Source organism: Periophthalmus magnuspinnatus, chromosome 6 (assembly GCF_009829125.3).
Source record: "Periophthalmus magnuspinnatus isolate fPerMag1 chromosome 6, fPerMag1.2.pri, whole genome shotgun sequence".
Lineage (NCBI taxonomy): Eukaryota > Metazoa > Chordata > Actinopteri > Gobiiformes > Gobiidae > Periophthalmus > Periophthalmus magnuspinnatus.
In genome coordinates, this window is record NC_047131.1 from 25,174,118 (window position 1) to 25,190,675 (window position 16,558).

At 36.8% G+C, this 16,558-nt stretch overlaps 1 protein-coding gene across 1 annotated transcript in view; it reads right to left on the reverse strand.

Annotated features, from left to right (window-relative positions):
* Nucleotides 1-15,128, reverse strand: part of hydin (HYDIN axonemal central pair apparatus protein) — a 40,074-nt gene extending 24,946 nt beyond the window's left edge. Inside the window, exons 1-19 of the mRNA XM_055222224.1 lie at nucleotides 15,003-15,128; nucleotides 14,561-14,680; nucleotides 14,160-14,294; nucleotides 13,152-13,351; nucleotides 12,950-13,074; nucleotides 7,605-7,806; nucleotides 7,099-7,249; nucleotides 5,590-5,689; nucleotides 4,886-5,004; nucleotides 4,589-4,812; nucleotides 4,346-4,413; nucleotides 3,973-4,214; nucleotides 3,738-3,838; nucleotides 3,106-3,241; nucleotides 2,851-3,015; nucleotides 2,473-2,625; nucleotides 770-1,008; nucleotides 242-536; nucleotides 14-157 (exon numbers count right to left, since the gene is read on the reverse strand). Coding sequence (XP_055078199.1) covers nucleotides 14-157; nucleotides 242-536; nucleotides 770-1,008; nucleotides 2,473-2,625; nucleotides 2,851-3,015; nucleotides 3,106-3,241; nucleotides 3,738-3,838; nucleotides 3,973-4,214; nucleotides 4,346-4,413; nucleotides 4,589-4,812; nucleotides 4,886-5,004; nucleotides 5,590-5,689; nucleotides 7,099-7,249; nucleotides 7,605-7,806; nucleotides 12,950-13,074; nucleotides 13,152-13,351; nucleotides 14,160-14,294; nucleotides 14,561-14,680; nucleotides 15,003-15,128 — 3,045 coding nt within the window. The remainder of the gene's footprint in view (nucleotides 1-13; nucleotides 158-241; nucleotides 537-769; nucleotides 1,009-2,472; nucleotides 2,626-2,850; nucleotides 3,016-3,105; nucleotides 3,242-3,737; nucleotides 3,839-3,972; nucleotides 4,215-4,345; nucleotides 4,414-4,588; nucleotides 4,813-4,885; nucleotides 5,005-5,589; nucleotides 5,690-7,098; nucleotides 7,250-7,604; nucleotides 7,807-12,949; nucleotides 13,075-13,151; nucleotides 13,352-14,159; nucleotides 14,295-14,560; nucleotides 14,681-15,002) is intronic.
* Nucleotides 15,129-16,558: the final 1,430 nt, after the last annotated feature.

The following is a 16,558-nucleotide window of genomic DNA, read 5'->3' on the forward strand; positions in this document are numbered from 1 at the left end:
TTGTCTTTCAGACCTTCTCTATGTTGAAATGTAAGTGCTTGGGATAAATACTGAGCATAGGGGCTACAAAGCAACAAGTGACATCTACAGTCATGATGCTGTCACAGGAGCCAGTATTACCCACAATGCTGTGGCACACTAGACGTTCATGCACTGTCTAGGACCAAAAATAAATAATATCAGTATTGTTCGTTGATATTGGCGTTGAATAAAAAAAAAAAAAAAATTATATCATTCTCACCTTGGGAGCATAACACGATCCTGTTAAAATCATGTCCACTGACTGACCAGGGAAGAGTTCCACGCGGGAAGGGTTTAGGCTAAACACTGGCCTCTCTACTCCAGGGGACCCCAAGGAGCGTTGATGGGGGAGGAGAATCTTTGTCTTGGGAGGAAAGATGGGGGGGAGTGAGGTTTGACTCCCTGATTTATTTACCCTCTGACGTTTATTCAAAAAGCCAGAAGTTCGCCAATACATACGGTGGGTCCTCAAACCAAGGTTGGTCAGTTTGAAGTGGTACTGGTATAACCCATGACTACAAAGCACAAGTCATGTAAATAATAGATTGTATGCATAAGTTAACCTGTACAATTTGGCATATGGTGTGTAATATGTAGTAGTACAATACATGAACATGCACAGATGAAAAGATGTGATGCTGAAGCAATCCAGCATCCCATTACTTTTACTGTTTAACATTTAACATCGCAAAGTAATACGTCACACATATTCACAAAAATAGCTGGTTTCCTTTCGGGAACAGCTCACCTAAAGTGTGTCCCTAGATCGAGGCTTGGGGCAAACGCCTTATCACTGACAATAGTGGTGCCAGAACCTCTTCCAGACACTGAGAAAGTGAGTATGCCACAGTCCTGGACACACACTTCCACTTCATCTTCAAAATGAAGTGTGTCCTTTAGATGTGCCACAACCTGGAGCTCCAGCCGGCCCTCAGCTGGCACCTCCCCCTCTTTGGGTTCCACACGCCAAAAGGACTTTCTCTGCCTCTGTGGAGAAGCAAATATAATCAGAGTGTCTGTGGTATACTACGGCATGCCCACAGAGTGGAAACATAGGCATAAACAGTCTAGGCAGACTTTAGAGGACTGAAATGTGATGCTGAACACTATCTCAATTGTGGAGGTGCTTTCCTCACACTGTGATCCCTGGCCAGAATATATTGAAGGATTTAGGGTGATGAATGTGTATATCAGATGACTGCATAATCATATCAACAGTTTAGAGTGCTATGAGTCTGATTGCTTGTCTACTTTCAGAAAGATAAAACCAATAATCTACACACAATACTGCACATCAGTGGTTCTCAAATTATCATACGTGTACCACTTGGCTGTATGTGGAATGACCTAGGGGATACACAAGGAGAGTTTTGGGGGAAAAATTGTCACCTTGCCTTTATTTGATTATTGCATATGTTCAGAAACCACAGACCTTAGGGGGTAGGGTGTATGCAACTGGTCATGAATGAGGGTACGTGATACAAAAAGTTTGGGAACTACAGCTGCAGCTTGCTCATTGTTTTAATTTCAGCATCTAATACAAGAGAATCGGAAACCTGAAATAAAAATTTAGGAATAAAATGTCCTTCTTTTGTGTTTTTATTATATTTTGAATATATATAAATCAAATATTCATCTGCAGTTATTCATCAGTGGCTTTAGAGTGCTCACTCTGCATGCATATGGCCAAGCAGCGGCTGTGTTTACAATCAATGCTCTATATGTCGTGGTGTTGATGAACGACTAGAATATAAAGTCTTGGTAAATGAAGGGCATGGGTGTGTTATCTTTCTCTGTTTTAATGTTTAAAATCATAATGCATTTAAAGAATATGAGTTAGCTCATTGTGATGGGTGTGAGTAAAAAACAAAACAAGCAGTAGCTCCTCCAGGAGCCTGAAAAAAGCTATCTCAATAATTACATTACACCTGCTGCATTCAACAGCTTAATTTGCATTGATTTGTTGCAGCAAGTAAAATAATTTAAATCCATGCTGCAGTAAACTATACTCACTCATTCTGCTGTGCAAGTATTCATTGTAGAAACTTTTGATCAGTCAAACATGACACATAGCACATATCGTTGCTATGTTAATACGACTTATTATAATTTAAAACAAACATATACATTATGATAAGCAGCTGTGGACAACTGCAAGGCTCCCATGATCTCCACTCATCCGGTCTATTTGTGTGCTGCACTGCCAACCTATTGATTGCAATGTAATATAATTCTAGAAGAATCTGCATTGATTGTTGCTGAGAGTGCTGGGAGAAACTCCTCAAATGCGCCTCAGGGTCACACAAATGCCTTTATACAACAATTAGGACAGCACTGTTTCATCTATGTATTTGTTAGAATTTATGTTAGAATTTAAAGGAAAATGTTCCTATTAAAGCTGAGTGGGACGCCATTTAAAAACACTTTATATACTGTATATTTGGTACTTACCATACACACAGAAAAACATGCTGGAATAGGTGACTGATTTAGAAGGTACACTGATTTTGAGATGTCTTTTAATACTGGGATTCTGCCAAAGTCCAGGTGTGTAGTTTGAACAAGAACTATTGGTCCCTGCCCAATACAGGACAACACAACATCCTATAGAGAGATACGTAGAGTACAAGCATTAGCAGTATTTCCTGGAAATGCATTTGTTGCAGTGATATAGTAAAAAAAATAAAAATAAAAATTAAAAATTAAAAATACACTACAAAGATCATGATCTTACTATAATGTTGTGGGATTGGGAAACCAAAATCTTTTTTTTTTAAAACTGCACGATATTGTAAGTCATGTATGCTTAAAGACAATTCTATGACTGACCAGGGGTAGCTGGGTACTGCCAAACACAGCGATACGCATGTTGCAATGCAATTTTCCCACAGCTTTTGCAATGACACATACAGGAAGATCCTCTGAACTGTGGGGTAAAATGACACCTCTGGGTATGAGACTCTTAAAACGTATTGATGGATTCCCTTCCAACTCCTAAGATGTACAAAGAAAACATCATTGTATAATAGGACAGTGTGGGTTACAAGATGCTGTTATTTAAGGGGCCAAACAAAGAGTCTTCACCTGGTCTAAAACACCATAACAGGCAGGTAGAGAACTTGTGTTAACCAAATGTACTTTTTGTTCATAAGGGAGACTGAGGAAACAACTTTTGTAGTCCAAAAGTGGGGTGTTTACCTCAAGGTAAGGCACAACACACCTAAATATAAATACAAAAGGACAGAGGTTATTTTTTAAAACAATGATGTACATCAGTCAGGACCAGCCAAAACGGCAGGCTGTTAATTATGGAAGATTCATAAATTCTGCATGACAGTGATTGTTTGAGGAAGTCAGATTAACATAGCCAGTCTAGAGTTACAGTAGGATGACATTCTAATGTTTTATGATGCTAATAAAAGAATGCAAACTTCACACACACACACAATGAGTTGACAGCTGTGTTCCATCCCAACAGAACATGTTTCTAGCACATCATGGCTTCAGCAACAACAAAGCATAAGCAATTTAAAACAAACTCTGAATCTCTTAACTCTGTAATACACTGTTTTGTGATAGTTACTGAGGAATTAGACAATAGTGTATTTTTGTTTGGCTGTGACAAACTAGCGTACAAAACATGGGTGACTGTGATGTAATAGGTCAGATTTATATTATTGTTCCTGATGCTTTGTGTATGATTACATGAAACAAACCTGGCATTAAGTGGCAACATCCTGATCTCATTCCCAACTCCCTCCACGTCTACAGCCAGTGCCAGCTTATATCGTTTGATCGTATTGGAGCACAGTGTTACCTTTACAAAACAGATGATTTTAAAGTTAGCTTGGCAAAGCAAATATGTCAATGCTAAGCAAAGAAGTGCCAGTGAACAGCAGATTTCAACCAAGGATTCATGAACAATAAAAAAGGTCTTTAGGCATATTGTACCTTTATGGTGACTTCTGACATGACTGGAACACAGTCTGCCTCAGGACTGACAGTGAATTCTTTCGGCCTCACTTGACTGTCTTTAGCTGTACAACTCTGCCACTGGCTTCTGGACTTGTCATTCACCTGTTGAACACAAGACACGCTGGGTGGCCCTAATCCATCCCCCAGCACACGCAGGGAAAACGTCATTGGCACAAATGACCTGTTGAAAAGTGTGCAAATAGCAGTTTGAGGAAACCCTGCAACAAAGGAAAAAAAACATGTTAACAGAAATGCAAGTTTAACTACTATAGAATTAGCAGGAAAGCTCTTTGAGGGAGGGTACTATTCTTTTACTGTTTCTATAATAAAAAATAAGGGAAAAGTATACCAAATGCTACATCTCCAAAATTGAGCTCTGTCACATCAAAATCAAAGATCGGACCATTGACACAACCCCTGAAAAGAGATCACAAACTGTATAAGACAAAATTACATGTGTGAATCTGAAAAATGTATCACATAAATATTCCTCTTTTGGGCTGCAATGTTGATTCTTGCTGATATTGGATTTTTAAAAATGAAAACTATGCATTATTCATTGTGTCCAAAAACACAGATTACAACATGCTACCTGAAACTCAAGGTTTGAGGACGAGGCTGTCCCTTCACTATAAGTAGCAAGTCCTCTGAAAAAGTTCCCAAGACTGAACTGGAGAAGGTGACTTTAACTGTCTGGCAGGCCCCAGGAGGAACAACATCTTCAACTGGACTAAAAGAAAAAAACTGGCCAAAAGCGGTGTTGGGGCTGGACATCTTGAAAGGGGCATCAATCAGACCTTTGTTGGTTAATGTCACCTAGAAAACAACTCATATTTTATTATAGAACAAAATTAAACAAAACAATTAAATTTTTCATGTCATAGCATACCTCATACCAATCTTTGTCACCAATACATATATTTTTCATGTCCATTACATTGTAACTGAGTTCAAGCTTTGGTCCCAGACCTTCACCTTTTACTGTTAGGCATAACGGAGACTCACAACCTACAGTAAAGTATAAATGTAATAACAATGATGTTAATAAGCCATGTTTCTAACCTAGGTCGGACGACAGTATAACACCAGAAGAAAAAGAAGATTTGTAAAGTAAAAAATGTAGGTCCATTTCTCCAGTTAGCTTGTCTTTGACCTCACTTGTCAGGTCAGGTCTGCTTTCTAAAGCATGAAAATTAATGTAAATGCATCCATCCGGCTAAGAAGACACAAGTGAAGGCCACATGCAAATTTTCCAACAACCTTCTACTACTTAATTTTGGGCATTTGTGCTTTGTGCAGTGAAATTTCAACACTTCAAGTAGATTTTGTTTGATTTTACAGTCATTATTTGTTTATATTGTGTCTCTTAAAGACAATTAAAGGCCTGCAAAGTTTGTTAGTCAGACATGTTAACCTTTGTGTGACTCTGCACCAAACTCAGAGGGAGGATCTGATATGAGAAAGCTATTGATTTCGAGCACAGGGGAAGAGTCGTCTGGAAGAACAAACAGTCAAAATCGAGGTGCTGGTGATTCCACAAAAAGATCGAAGCACGAGGATTTCAGTTTGTCTCCTTAAGGCTCACTCACTGACCTGTAATATCACAATATAGGGTCTGCTGGTAAATAGTGGCTGCTGCTGGCTTGAAGATGATGCTGAACTCTTCTGTAACATTTGGCCATATTTCACCTGCCTGAGAAGACAACAGTGTTTTATATATATATATATATATATATATATATATATATATATATATATATATATATATATATATATATATATATATATATATATATATATATATATATATATATATATATATATATATATATATATATAGATATATATATATAGATATAGATATAGATATATATATATAGATATTTAGATATATAGATATATATAGATACACACGTTTTGATATTGGGACGAGTATTCAGTATTAAACATTTGCCAGTCTAGATCCTTATTTGTTTATTTTTATTGTAAACCACAATGCTGATCTAAAATAACTTAATAAGAAAAAAACTGTTCAAAACTGTAGAGCTGTTTCTCTGCTGCTGGCATGCCTCTTCATAATAAACTTTCACTGCAGCTGATTTGAATGAATCAACAAAAAACAACAAGCAAACAACAAGCAAACTAATTATGCGGGATTATAACATATAAATTTGGCATAATATGTCCTCTTTTAATGCTCCTGTGGCTACTGACCCCAGGCCAGGATCTCCCCTTTTCTAAGGGCGTCTGAAGGTGGACGGGAGTATGAGCAGAATAGTAAAATCTTTTCTTAACTGTCCTTTTAAAGTTTGTGTTGCTATTGGGTGACTCTTTCTTCTTTCGTTCTTTCACCTTTTATCTTTCTGTGCCCTGGGAGGCTGATTGAGTTGAACTAAGGAGACACTAGCAGTGACAATGGTGTCAGAATTAGCTGACAGCCCTGAGGCTCAAAGGTGGCACTGTCACAGTCCTTTTTTGTCTAATAAATAGGGATTTAGGGCCATAAGCCCCAATAGGGCCACAAAGTATACAATTTAGTTTTATATGTCTTTTACTTTTAAAGTGGACAGGTAAGGTTACTCATTTGACTGAAACAAGGTTTTACTAAAAATAAAAAAAAAGATTGCCCATTTTACTTACTGGTTGGAAATCATGACATCACGTTGTTAAAATAATAAGTAAAAAGTTTCTTACAAGTCAACATATTTTTTAAACTTTTGTTCACAAATTACTTTTTGATTGGGGTAAAAATACCATCTATATTTACAGCAGGTGCTATCCCACAAAATAAACTAGAAGTCATATGCACTTTAAAATGGAATATATTGTAAACTGCTAAAAAATACTTTATTTGTTTTTGTTCGCTTGAAACATCAAATAAAGCAATGTTTATTACAGATATGATATTGATTATGATTTCTAATTATGAAGTCTTGAAATTCATATGGCAGAAATACATCACACAGTTCAGCTGTAAGTAATAAGAGAAACAATTATTCATGAACATACTACAGAAAACGGTGCAAAGATGTAATAATATGTATATAATATGGTGACGGCAAATGAGGACATGGTAAAGCCGTAAACAAGACATATGCTCACCATCGGTTCCAGAGTAATGGCACCTTCATTTGAAAGGTCAAAAACAGGGTCCGGTGCTGCGGTGGACAGAGGCCCAGAGCGATGGATGGCTGCAGTGTTGAACTCACTCTGAAAGCCCTCCTGCTGCTCCCTTGGGTAGAGCAGGGCGCCCCTGCGAACACAACACACAGGGTAAGGGAGGTCAGAGAGAAGAGAAAAGTTGGCAACTGACAGTCCAAAAACAAACAGTTGCAGTGTTTGTATCAAAGTTATAGTTAGGTTAAACAAAGTCCATTTAGACTTAACAGTGAATCTTATTTATTGACAAAGGCTTCATAGCTTTTGTCATAATTATTTTTTTTTTTTTTCAATTTCTCCAAAATGAAGAACCAGTGGGGAAAGTGTGCAAGGGTTTAAAACAAAAACAGATTTGGGCTTTAAAAGACTGCATTGGAATCTGGCATATATTCTTGGGAGTTTTATACTTCTTTTGTCATACGTGTATATAAATGAAGTTGTGCACACACCTGGGCTTCTCCTTCTCCTGCTCACTGTGGCTGGGCTGTGTAGTCCAAAAGTACTGCAGTGGGATGTCGCTGGTGTTTGTGAGGGTCACTGTGTGCACGCTGGACAAAGATATGTAAGTCTTGTCCAGCAGAACCAGGTCAGACCCAAGTTGGATGTCCAGTTCTTCACAAGCTCCACATAAACTGATATAAACAACTTCACCTGTCAAAATCAAGAAGTACTGCTTTAATTTACATGTAAATTTACACTTTGTTTGTTTGGCCTTTTTGATAAAATGGCATGACAGTCAAGTATGTTATAATGAGATAAGATAAGAAGAAGTATAAGTATTTGTTTATAAATTAATTTATACAGAACAAATCTAATATGCGGTAATGAGTTGAGCTAAGGGAATGTCTCAGTTTAGTTCTGTGTGAGTGTTTGATTGAGTGTGTAAAAGTTAGGAGAAATAATAGACCGAAAAAGAGAATTTTATATTTCATAACCATCTAAAACAGATAGCCACCTAAGTCTCTAAGTCTAACCAACTTAAGTGAAAAAAACATAAGGTTAGAAGAGGCATTCATTCGGGATTCGGCAACATACATTTCTTTTTTTCTTTCTTTTTCTTTTTATATTTATTTCATTCATTAAAACAAAACAAATCAATGCAGCATATCTGCATACAGTATTTCAGCTTATGTACAATTATAATAGATGAATGAAAGGGCACAGAAAGAAGCAAAAGCTTATAATATCTGCCCCTTATCAACTCTGACTCTTATTCCTTCCAGTGTATTGCACTGTTACATTATACAAAATCAAACTTAGATGCGTGGCTACTTTACAAAACAAAAAAACAAACAAAAAAACCCACAAAATCATCCTGTCACAGGAAAAATAGTTCACCTGTCCTGCTCTGTAACGCACAAACAAAGGCTTACAAAGGCTTACGCAGCTAGTGTCAGCTTTTGGGGATCTAAACCATGGCACAGACCAACTAATGAAAAACATGTGCAATGCAAAGCCAGGTTTCCGATGAAGCCAGACTATGTAAATGAGCTGCATGTTTGTTTAAATTCAAATCGGAGGGACTAAAGCAATATCTTGGGTAAAGACTATTACTATTTGTATAGAATGATGGGCATATAGTGGGAATTTGTATATGACCCCAGGAGGAAGCGATTACAAACAACGGCTTTCCTCCCTCTGTGTTTTTGGGATTGAGTTTGATTGATATTTCCCAAAGTTTTAATTAAAACACATAATACTACTACAGGGTCATAGTGGCAAGCTTGTATAAGATTTGTAACCAGTCTGAAATAACTCCATCTGCTGATAAATGTTTTAGCCGACTATATCCCTGCAGATTGATGAAAGGGAGTTGCTTTTCTTGGCCAAGATGAAACACCGAACAGCAAACAAATGCTGCACAGTCCTTTTTCCTGATGTGAGAGGCAGCGTTTAAAAAGAAATATAGTGTAATTAAGCCAAAAGACTCGCCCCTTCCGCAGGAGCTGTACTTTAGGCTGTGCAGTGTACTATGACACATCTTGATAGCATAGAGGCTACTATAGATCTAACTTACAAACTATAAATCTGGTCATGCATTTCTGGTTTTGCAGGTGCTTCAGGGGTGACTGAGGACTCAAGAAAAAACTTTAGCTAGATAACCAATAGAAAATGAAAGAGTAAAATAGCTTAGATATCAAATCTAACTCTGAAAGATGAAAAACAAGTTAAAAAAGAGTCAGATATAGTCACAGACATAACACAATACTTCCAAGAATGTCTCCATGCCAGCAAAAAATGCAACGGGCTCAAGAAAAATGTCGAGAGAGACCATTTGCTGTCAGGTTTTAACAGTAAAAACTGATCTAAAACCTCTTTTCCAACACAGAGGGCCTGACGGGACTCAGAAGCTTTATGGCCCTCTTTGTGAGGCGTGTGACAAGTCCTGCCTCCCCTACAGCATCCTAAAGTACAAGCTCTAGTTTGAAGGGAGGGAAAAAGAGAGCACTCATAAAGCACAGGAGGGAGCATATCCTTAAAACAATCATATTGATGTGGAGGGAAATATGGAGAAATTGACAAAATTCAACAATCAAAGCATTATGTTTGGATTGACCAAATGTAAATCCAAAGCAAAACAACATTGTTTCAAATAGTTATCAGAGCTTTGGGATCCCCTGTTGATTTTTATTTTTATCATACATATATATATAAATATATATATATATATATATATATATATATATATATATATATATATATATATATATATATATATATATATATATATATATATATATATAAATATATATATATATATATATATATATATATATATATATATATATATATATATATATATATATATTTTGATAGTATAAAATTGGAATACACTTTAAGATTGTCTAATAAATAATGATTCTGAAAATGTACAAAGTCCAACTATTGGAAATACTATTGAACAATTTCAGTCTGCTTACATACCACAGACATCTTGTAAATGTAAATATAATTTATTCTGAAAACTTGTACTTAACCTGTGTTATTTGAAACATATTCAACCCAAATTCCCCAGTGTACAGCACCAAGTGGATACAATAACAATGAATCTATGAGGCTGGGCTTTAACGCCACCATTAATAAGGACCTGAGGTGCATTGTTTCTGAGGAGATGCAAGTCTCAAGTCGCTCTAAAATCCCCCCAATGTCCTTTGTTATGCTGTCACCTGCTATAACAACACACTGACTCTGATTGAAAAACACAACAAACCATTCTCTGAGGAAATATAAACTGTTAAGATTCATATTGACCATGCACAACTGTAAAAATATTACTATTCACAAAGTAGTTGTGCGCATTTCTGTGGGACAATTATCACTGAGATTTACATTGAAGCTGAAGCAAAAAAAGAACAGGTTGGTGCAGTGTTTTGCTATTTTACTTTGCAGAAAAAGACTACAAAGCCCAGCCATATCAAAGAGATGAGAGCGAGATGAGCCAGGACCGACAATGAGTGATGGAAGGGAAATGAGCGAGCGGGAACAGGGAGTAAAGAAAAGCAATTATCTCCTCACATCCGGATGCTATGACAGTGGCTGACAGACAGGGAGAGCTGCAGCGTATTGTTAATTCTTTCCTCATGGCTGTCTGCCCGACCCTGTCCTTCCCTTGGCTCTGTGTTTTTGCAATTAGTTCTCTCTGTAAACAGCAACGTTATCTTTTCAACCCCCTCTGCTGTCTTTGATCGTAGCCCCTTGTATTTATTTATGTGTATTTTTATGTTTTTAAAGGCTAGTGCTAGAGTCCCCACAGTGCTCATCCGTCAAAGCAGTTCCAGTGGAGCTGTCTGCCTTTCTATATAGTGACAGAAGAAAGAAGAGATAGGATCTCAAAAAAATGTGGCAAACAAAGCAGGGAAGGGAACAAATGACAGCAAATCTATTTCAGAGACCCAATGCATGTTAGTCAAGAATGGTGTGTATGTAAACATCACTTCCACATACTGAAGTCACCACTAGGCCAAACAGTATAGTGGAACTTTGGTACCAAGCTAACCTGAAACATACATGACAGAGTGAGAGAGGGGGAGAAAGGTGCTAAATTAAAAATGATAGTGTCTTGATGGGCTGTAAGTGGTGTTCTGGACCCAAGCTGGCCCTCCCATTATAAATGCTTAATGTGGCTGTTCACTACTGGTCCCACTTCTTTAGCAGGCTTTCCTGTTTACATGGCTGCACTGCAAACTGCTCTGGATCACGCACATGCAGAGAAAAAGGCACCACACTGCAGGGCACACAAGGAAAGAGTCACGTTAAAATCTGTCATTTGAAATAGCCTAAACATAAATCTGTTATAAGCTATATCTGGTTATGGGCTCTATGCAAGGAGAGCATCAAATGTCATAAAGCTGTAACTGGGAAATAAATTTGAGTCCAAAGTAGTTCAATAAATTATTTTTCCAAAAAGAAGAGCTATGGGATGGCAAGGTGACTTTGCACTGATAACAACCGATCGAGTCAGCATTCTTTCACATTTCTGGCTTCCCTCTGCTCAGCTCTCTAAAAGAGGGTGATGCACCGCTAATAAAAGCCAGATTCATTCCTTCAATAATGGATTCTCTTGAGGTGTTGAATTCAACATTTGGAAGGACTTTGAAGTGTCACGAATTAGATTATTGTAATTTTAAAAAACGTCCTTAAATGAATCAGCCTTTAATCTGACTTCCTTATTGATGTTAAATTTCGTGGTAGCAGCTCTTGTTGACACACCACACAGCACTGAAATGAAAACAAACTTCTAAACGTGTAATGCATGTTGAACGGTAATACAGAGCTGCAAGATACTTGAATCTATTGCCATAATATTCAACCTACAATGAACAAGAGTAGTAGTGTCTAGTTTTTCACATATTACAAGAACACAGAAAAAGTTAGATCTCTTTTGGCTAAAATCTACAACCATGGCTAATGGCTAGCCTTTCTTTAAACTAATTGATCCCCAAGAGTATAGGTACAAGTTTAAAGTCTCAGCATTAAGCTTTGATGTGAAGGGTAATTGCAAGGACGGACTGCAGTTGCAGTGCTTTTTTGCGTGAATAAGCGTCTGTACAGGGTAAGCTCAAAGACAGTGATTTATCTTTCATAGATGCAATAAAAAACAGTAAGAAATGAAATACCACTGTTTCCAATGTCATGTGCTATCAAGCAGTGCTTTTTTTGAATAAAAAAATAGGTTTCAATAATTTTAGAAAGATTCTATACTAAAAATTATTAAATGCTCAACAATCCACATGCAATCTAACTAGTTTACTATATTTGTTCATTTTGTGCTTGATGTCCCCCCCCCCCCCCCAACCATTTTAGTATTGCTATTGATAAAACATCAAGTTGAGATACATTTTGCTATTATTTTATAGCCCATTTCTACTTTACCGCATATATTACTGATTTCTTTTCAACGTTTAGAGCAAAATCTTTAAACTCATGCAAGATTGGACAGAGACTGTAAACCAGAAATGGTTTGATGGTTTGTAGTGTGCACCATTGTCAGCTCTAGTATGTAAATAATCAAGGAGCTATACTCAATAGTCATTTGCAAAGGGTGGGGCACAACAGTAAATTTACAGGGATGTTCAAAACAGCAGCAGCAGGACAGACAGGTTTAGGCTAAAATTTACACGGATGTATGTTACAAAATCCTCCTGAGATATACCTCCGCTGAGGCTCAAGAATCTGTTCACTGTATAATATTTAAACTAGTATCTCACACAACAGGAAACGGCATTTGCTTTGATAATAATCTGTCTATATGGTCCTATCTTATTCTTTTAACAGACAACAGCAAATGGCTCACCAGTGTGGTAGTACAGCAGTAGGTCCTGTCTGTGGTCACCAACGGTCATGGGGCTAAACATTACAGTCACCTGCACACTTTCTCCCACATCTAAACTGCCGGAGGAAGGCATCACAGAGAAAGGCCTGTAAATGTATAATAATGATAAGCACAGAGCAGTACAAGCACATCTTTAAATTTACTTGATTAAATTGTAACTGACTCTTTGGTGTGTAGCTTGAAGTTGGCTTTGCTGTTTCCAGTGTTGCGCACAAGCTGAGTTTTCTCTGTGGTTGCTTTCACAGGGCAGACAGGTAAAAGAAACTCATCACGAAAGTCTAGGATGGCACGGGGCCCTATAGCAACAATTGGGATCTCGAAGCGCTCCCTCTCAGTGACGCAAACCAGGCAATGTTGATAGTCCTGGACATAGACAACAAATTACTAATCTATGCAGTCTAAAGCAGTGCATTGACTATGGTACACATTAAACATACTTGGGGTGACAATTTTACCCCTAATTTAGAGATTCTACATTTTGGTTTGAGCTTGCTTCTCAGGTATCAGTATGAATGAGGTATAGCAAAAGGATATTGTGATGCAACCTAGTGCTTGGCCCTTCAATGTATGATTCCTGATATGAATATCGTGAGAAACCTGAGTACTAAATCCTTTATTACATAAAATTTACTCTTGCAAGCTTAGAATGTTGTTACCTCATCAAAAACATACCTGAAGTTGTGTTTTGTTTCATCCACACAGGCTTGAGTAACCCTTTATTATTATTCTATCTACATCTTCAAAGCTTAAAATGCTTTTTTTCTATCTTGTGATGTCATGAAGCAGTAGTTTTCAAGTTAATAGCTACCTTTTACCTTTTGCTTAGTAGATATGGAAATTCCAGAGCTGAAATTATCCAAATGTGAACGTTAAAAACACAGTGGAGCACTTTGTGTATTACCACATGACATCACAAGGTGGAACAGAGTGTTTTCCATTTAAGAGCAGAATTCAGCCTATATACACATATGCAGTGCTTGTGTGTTAAACATATGTGAACGTGTGTGAACTACACAACACCAGGCATGTTCTTAATATAGGCCCTTAACCTAAAACAAACGTAAATGTACAGATATTGGTCTGGTTATTAATAAAAAAACAAAAACATTAATCATTTTCAGTTAATGGCTTATTTGAATTATTTTCTTTTGGTGCAAGCAGTAAAATTTACCTTGTTGTCCTTTGGCGTGAATAAAACTGTGTAACTTGCAGACAATCCTGGTGCAACTTTGCCACTTGTATCCTCTGGACCAACAACATGAAAGTACTCTGACTCCTGAAGTTCCAACTTCACATATCTCGAGACCTTCACAAGACACAATCAGCAAAATGCACACAATCAGGTACATACACCACTGATGATTTATTCATTTAATTTCAAGACAGTGTATTGTAGAACTGGCAAAGATAAATGCCCCTCAATCCCTTTTTAGTCAAGTTGTCTTAATGTTGGTTCAGCACACAACCTTTAAAAACACTGATGAGCATCTGCAGATGTTGATTTTTAAATTAACACATGACAAACAATATTCCGTTCACTCATAAGAGAACATAAATTCTACATGCACATACCTTGTCCCTATTAAAAAGCTGCAGAGGTAACTTGTACATCTCCCCTTGAGTGAAGTTTTGGAAGACAAGCTTAGTGGGATACGGTTGGAAAAGTGCCTGATCCACTTCAATCAAGGAAAACTAAATGAAAAGATACATGTATCACAATTTGTTGATTTATAGCGGAAATATTAGTATTTATAAACACAATTCAAACTAAAACTCAAAGCACCAGGCATACAGTAACATTTGCCCTCAGTCTGTCACTTAGTGGCAGCTAAGTCAGCAGCTTTGATACAGTATAATGACCTCTGAATAATCTCCATGCAGGAGGAATACATTTGAATAATGAGCACACTAAAGTGCTTTCTTTTTAAATAACTTTATCATTTATTTATCACTATTAACATTATAAATCATTATTATTGGTATTGGAGTTATCCAGTAGTTTTAATGTATTTACTTTATGAAAAGACGTGTAGGTCATGTCCAGCTGTTCCAGTATCCGCGGTGGGTACATCTTCATGGTGTTGGCCAGGCGTTCCTCAGTTGATTGTAACATCTCCTTTGAGTACATTGTTGGGGTCATCTAGTAGACAGATAAATGACTGAATTTGAAATTTGTGAATATGTCATCAAATCTGATTTATAAAATTAACATTAAACTTTGCTAGCTTCTGTGCTTTTATTATTTGTCACATGATGGCAAGTTACATTCCGAATTTGAGCACAGAGAGAAAGTCAAGGCGACAGGGGTCTGAAAATTTGCCGAAGTGAGGTCACCGACGCAACAAAACGCTGCAGTCAGATATTGATTTTGGTGCACCCCAAGAAGCCAAGGTAATTATTAGAACAGTCTGTCATTTGACACAGGTCATTTCAAAGATTTGGAAGTTGGTGCACAGTAAAATGATTTCTAGTATACTATAGTGACATGTTCAAATAGTGACAACTTAATCAATGCAATATCACTTTGAAGTTAGTGTAGAGAATTAGAAAGTTAGAAATTGATACCTTTGTAACTTTCTCTTCATCCTTCAAAACAATTTTGGGATTTAAAGATACTTTTGTTTTTATCATCTTGTTTTTTGATGGGATCTGTATTGCTGACATCTTTCATGCCTTATACGCCTCTTTACCTGCAGAAACACAAATGGTAATGGTTACTGTAATGTAGAGTTCACGTAGTTAAAAGCCATAGTTTTAGACTGTGATTTACTGAAAGTGACACTGGTCCCAAGACAAGACTCCAAGCAGTTATTTGTTGTAGGCTACAAAAAATTTTAGTCCAGTTTGTTAAATAAAATTTTAACAGGCTAAAACAGTCAAGGGAACATTTTTTATTACACTGTTGATGTGGCATAAAGGTAATTTATTATGAGCTAGTTAATAATAACTGTTTAGGTGTAAATTAGTTACACCTAAATAGTAAATTAATTAGTTAGTTAGAACCATGGTCTGTAGTGACCGATAATGTAATAATCGTTAATAATTTAATAAGATCTTGCCAATAATTACTAAATTATTGGCTACAGTTATTACATTACAAGAGAAAAATGTTCTTGCCAGGCTAAAGATATAATCACCTGCCAGAAATACAATAACTTCTTCCAGTGTTCATATTATCCACTTTTCTTTTCTTTTTTTTTCTTTCTTTTTTTTTTGTTTTTTTTTTTTTTGTTTGTTTTTTTGTTTTGTTTAGAACTACAGTGAAAATGATGTCCACTTTCAGACCTGGTTCAGCCCTAGAGTAGACCTGGGATAGTCCTGTTCTAGACGTGGTTTAGATCTGGTGACACTCGAAAAGCCAAATCTTGTCTTGGGTGGTACATGGGGTGAAAAGTTTGGAAAGCGGCTAATTTATTATATTGTTAGCATGTCATTACATTGTCGACATATTACATTTAAACGTGGTCGAAATGATCACGCTATAGCTGTTTTCTGTTAGCTGTTATCACAACTGTTGGACGTAACGGTTGCTACATGGTCCTTCGTCCTTCTACTCGTTCATGTCAAGCT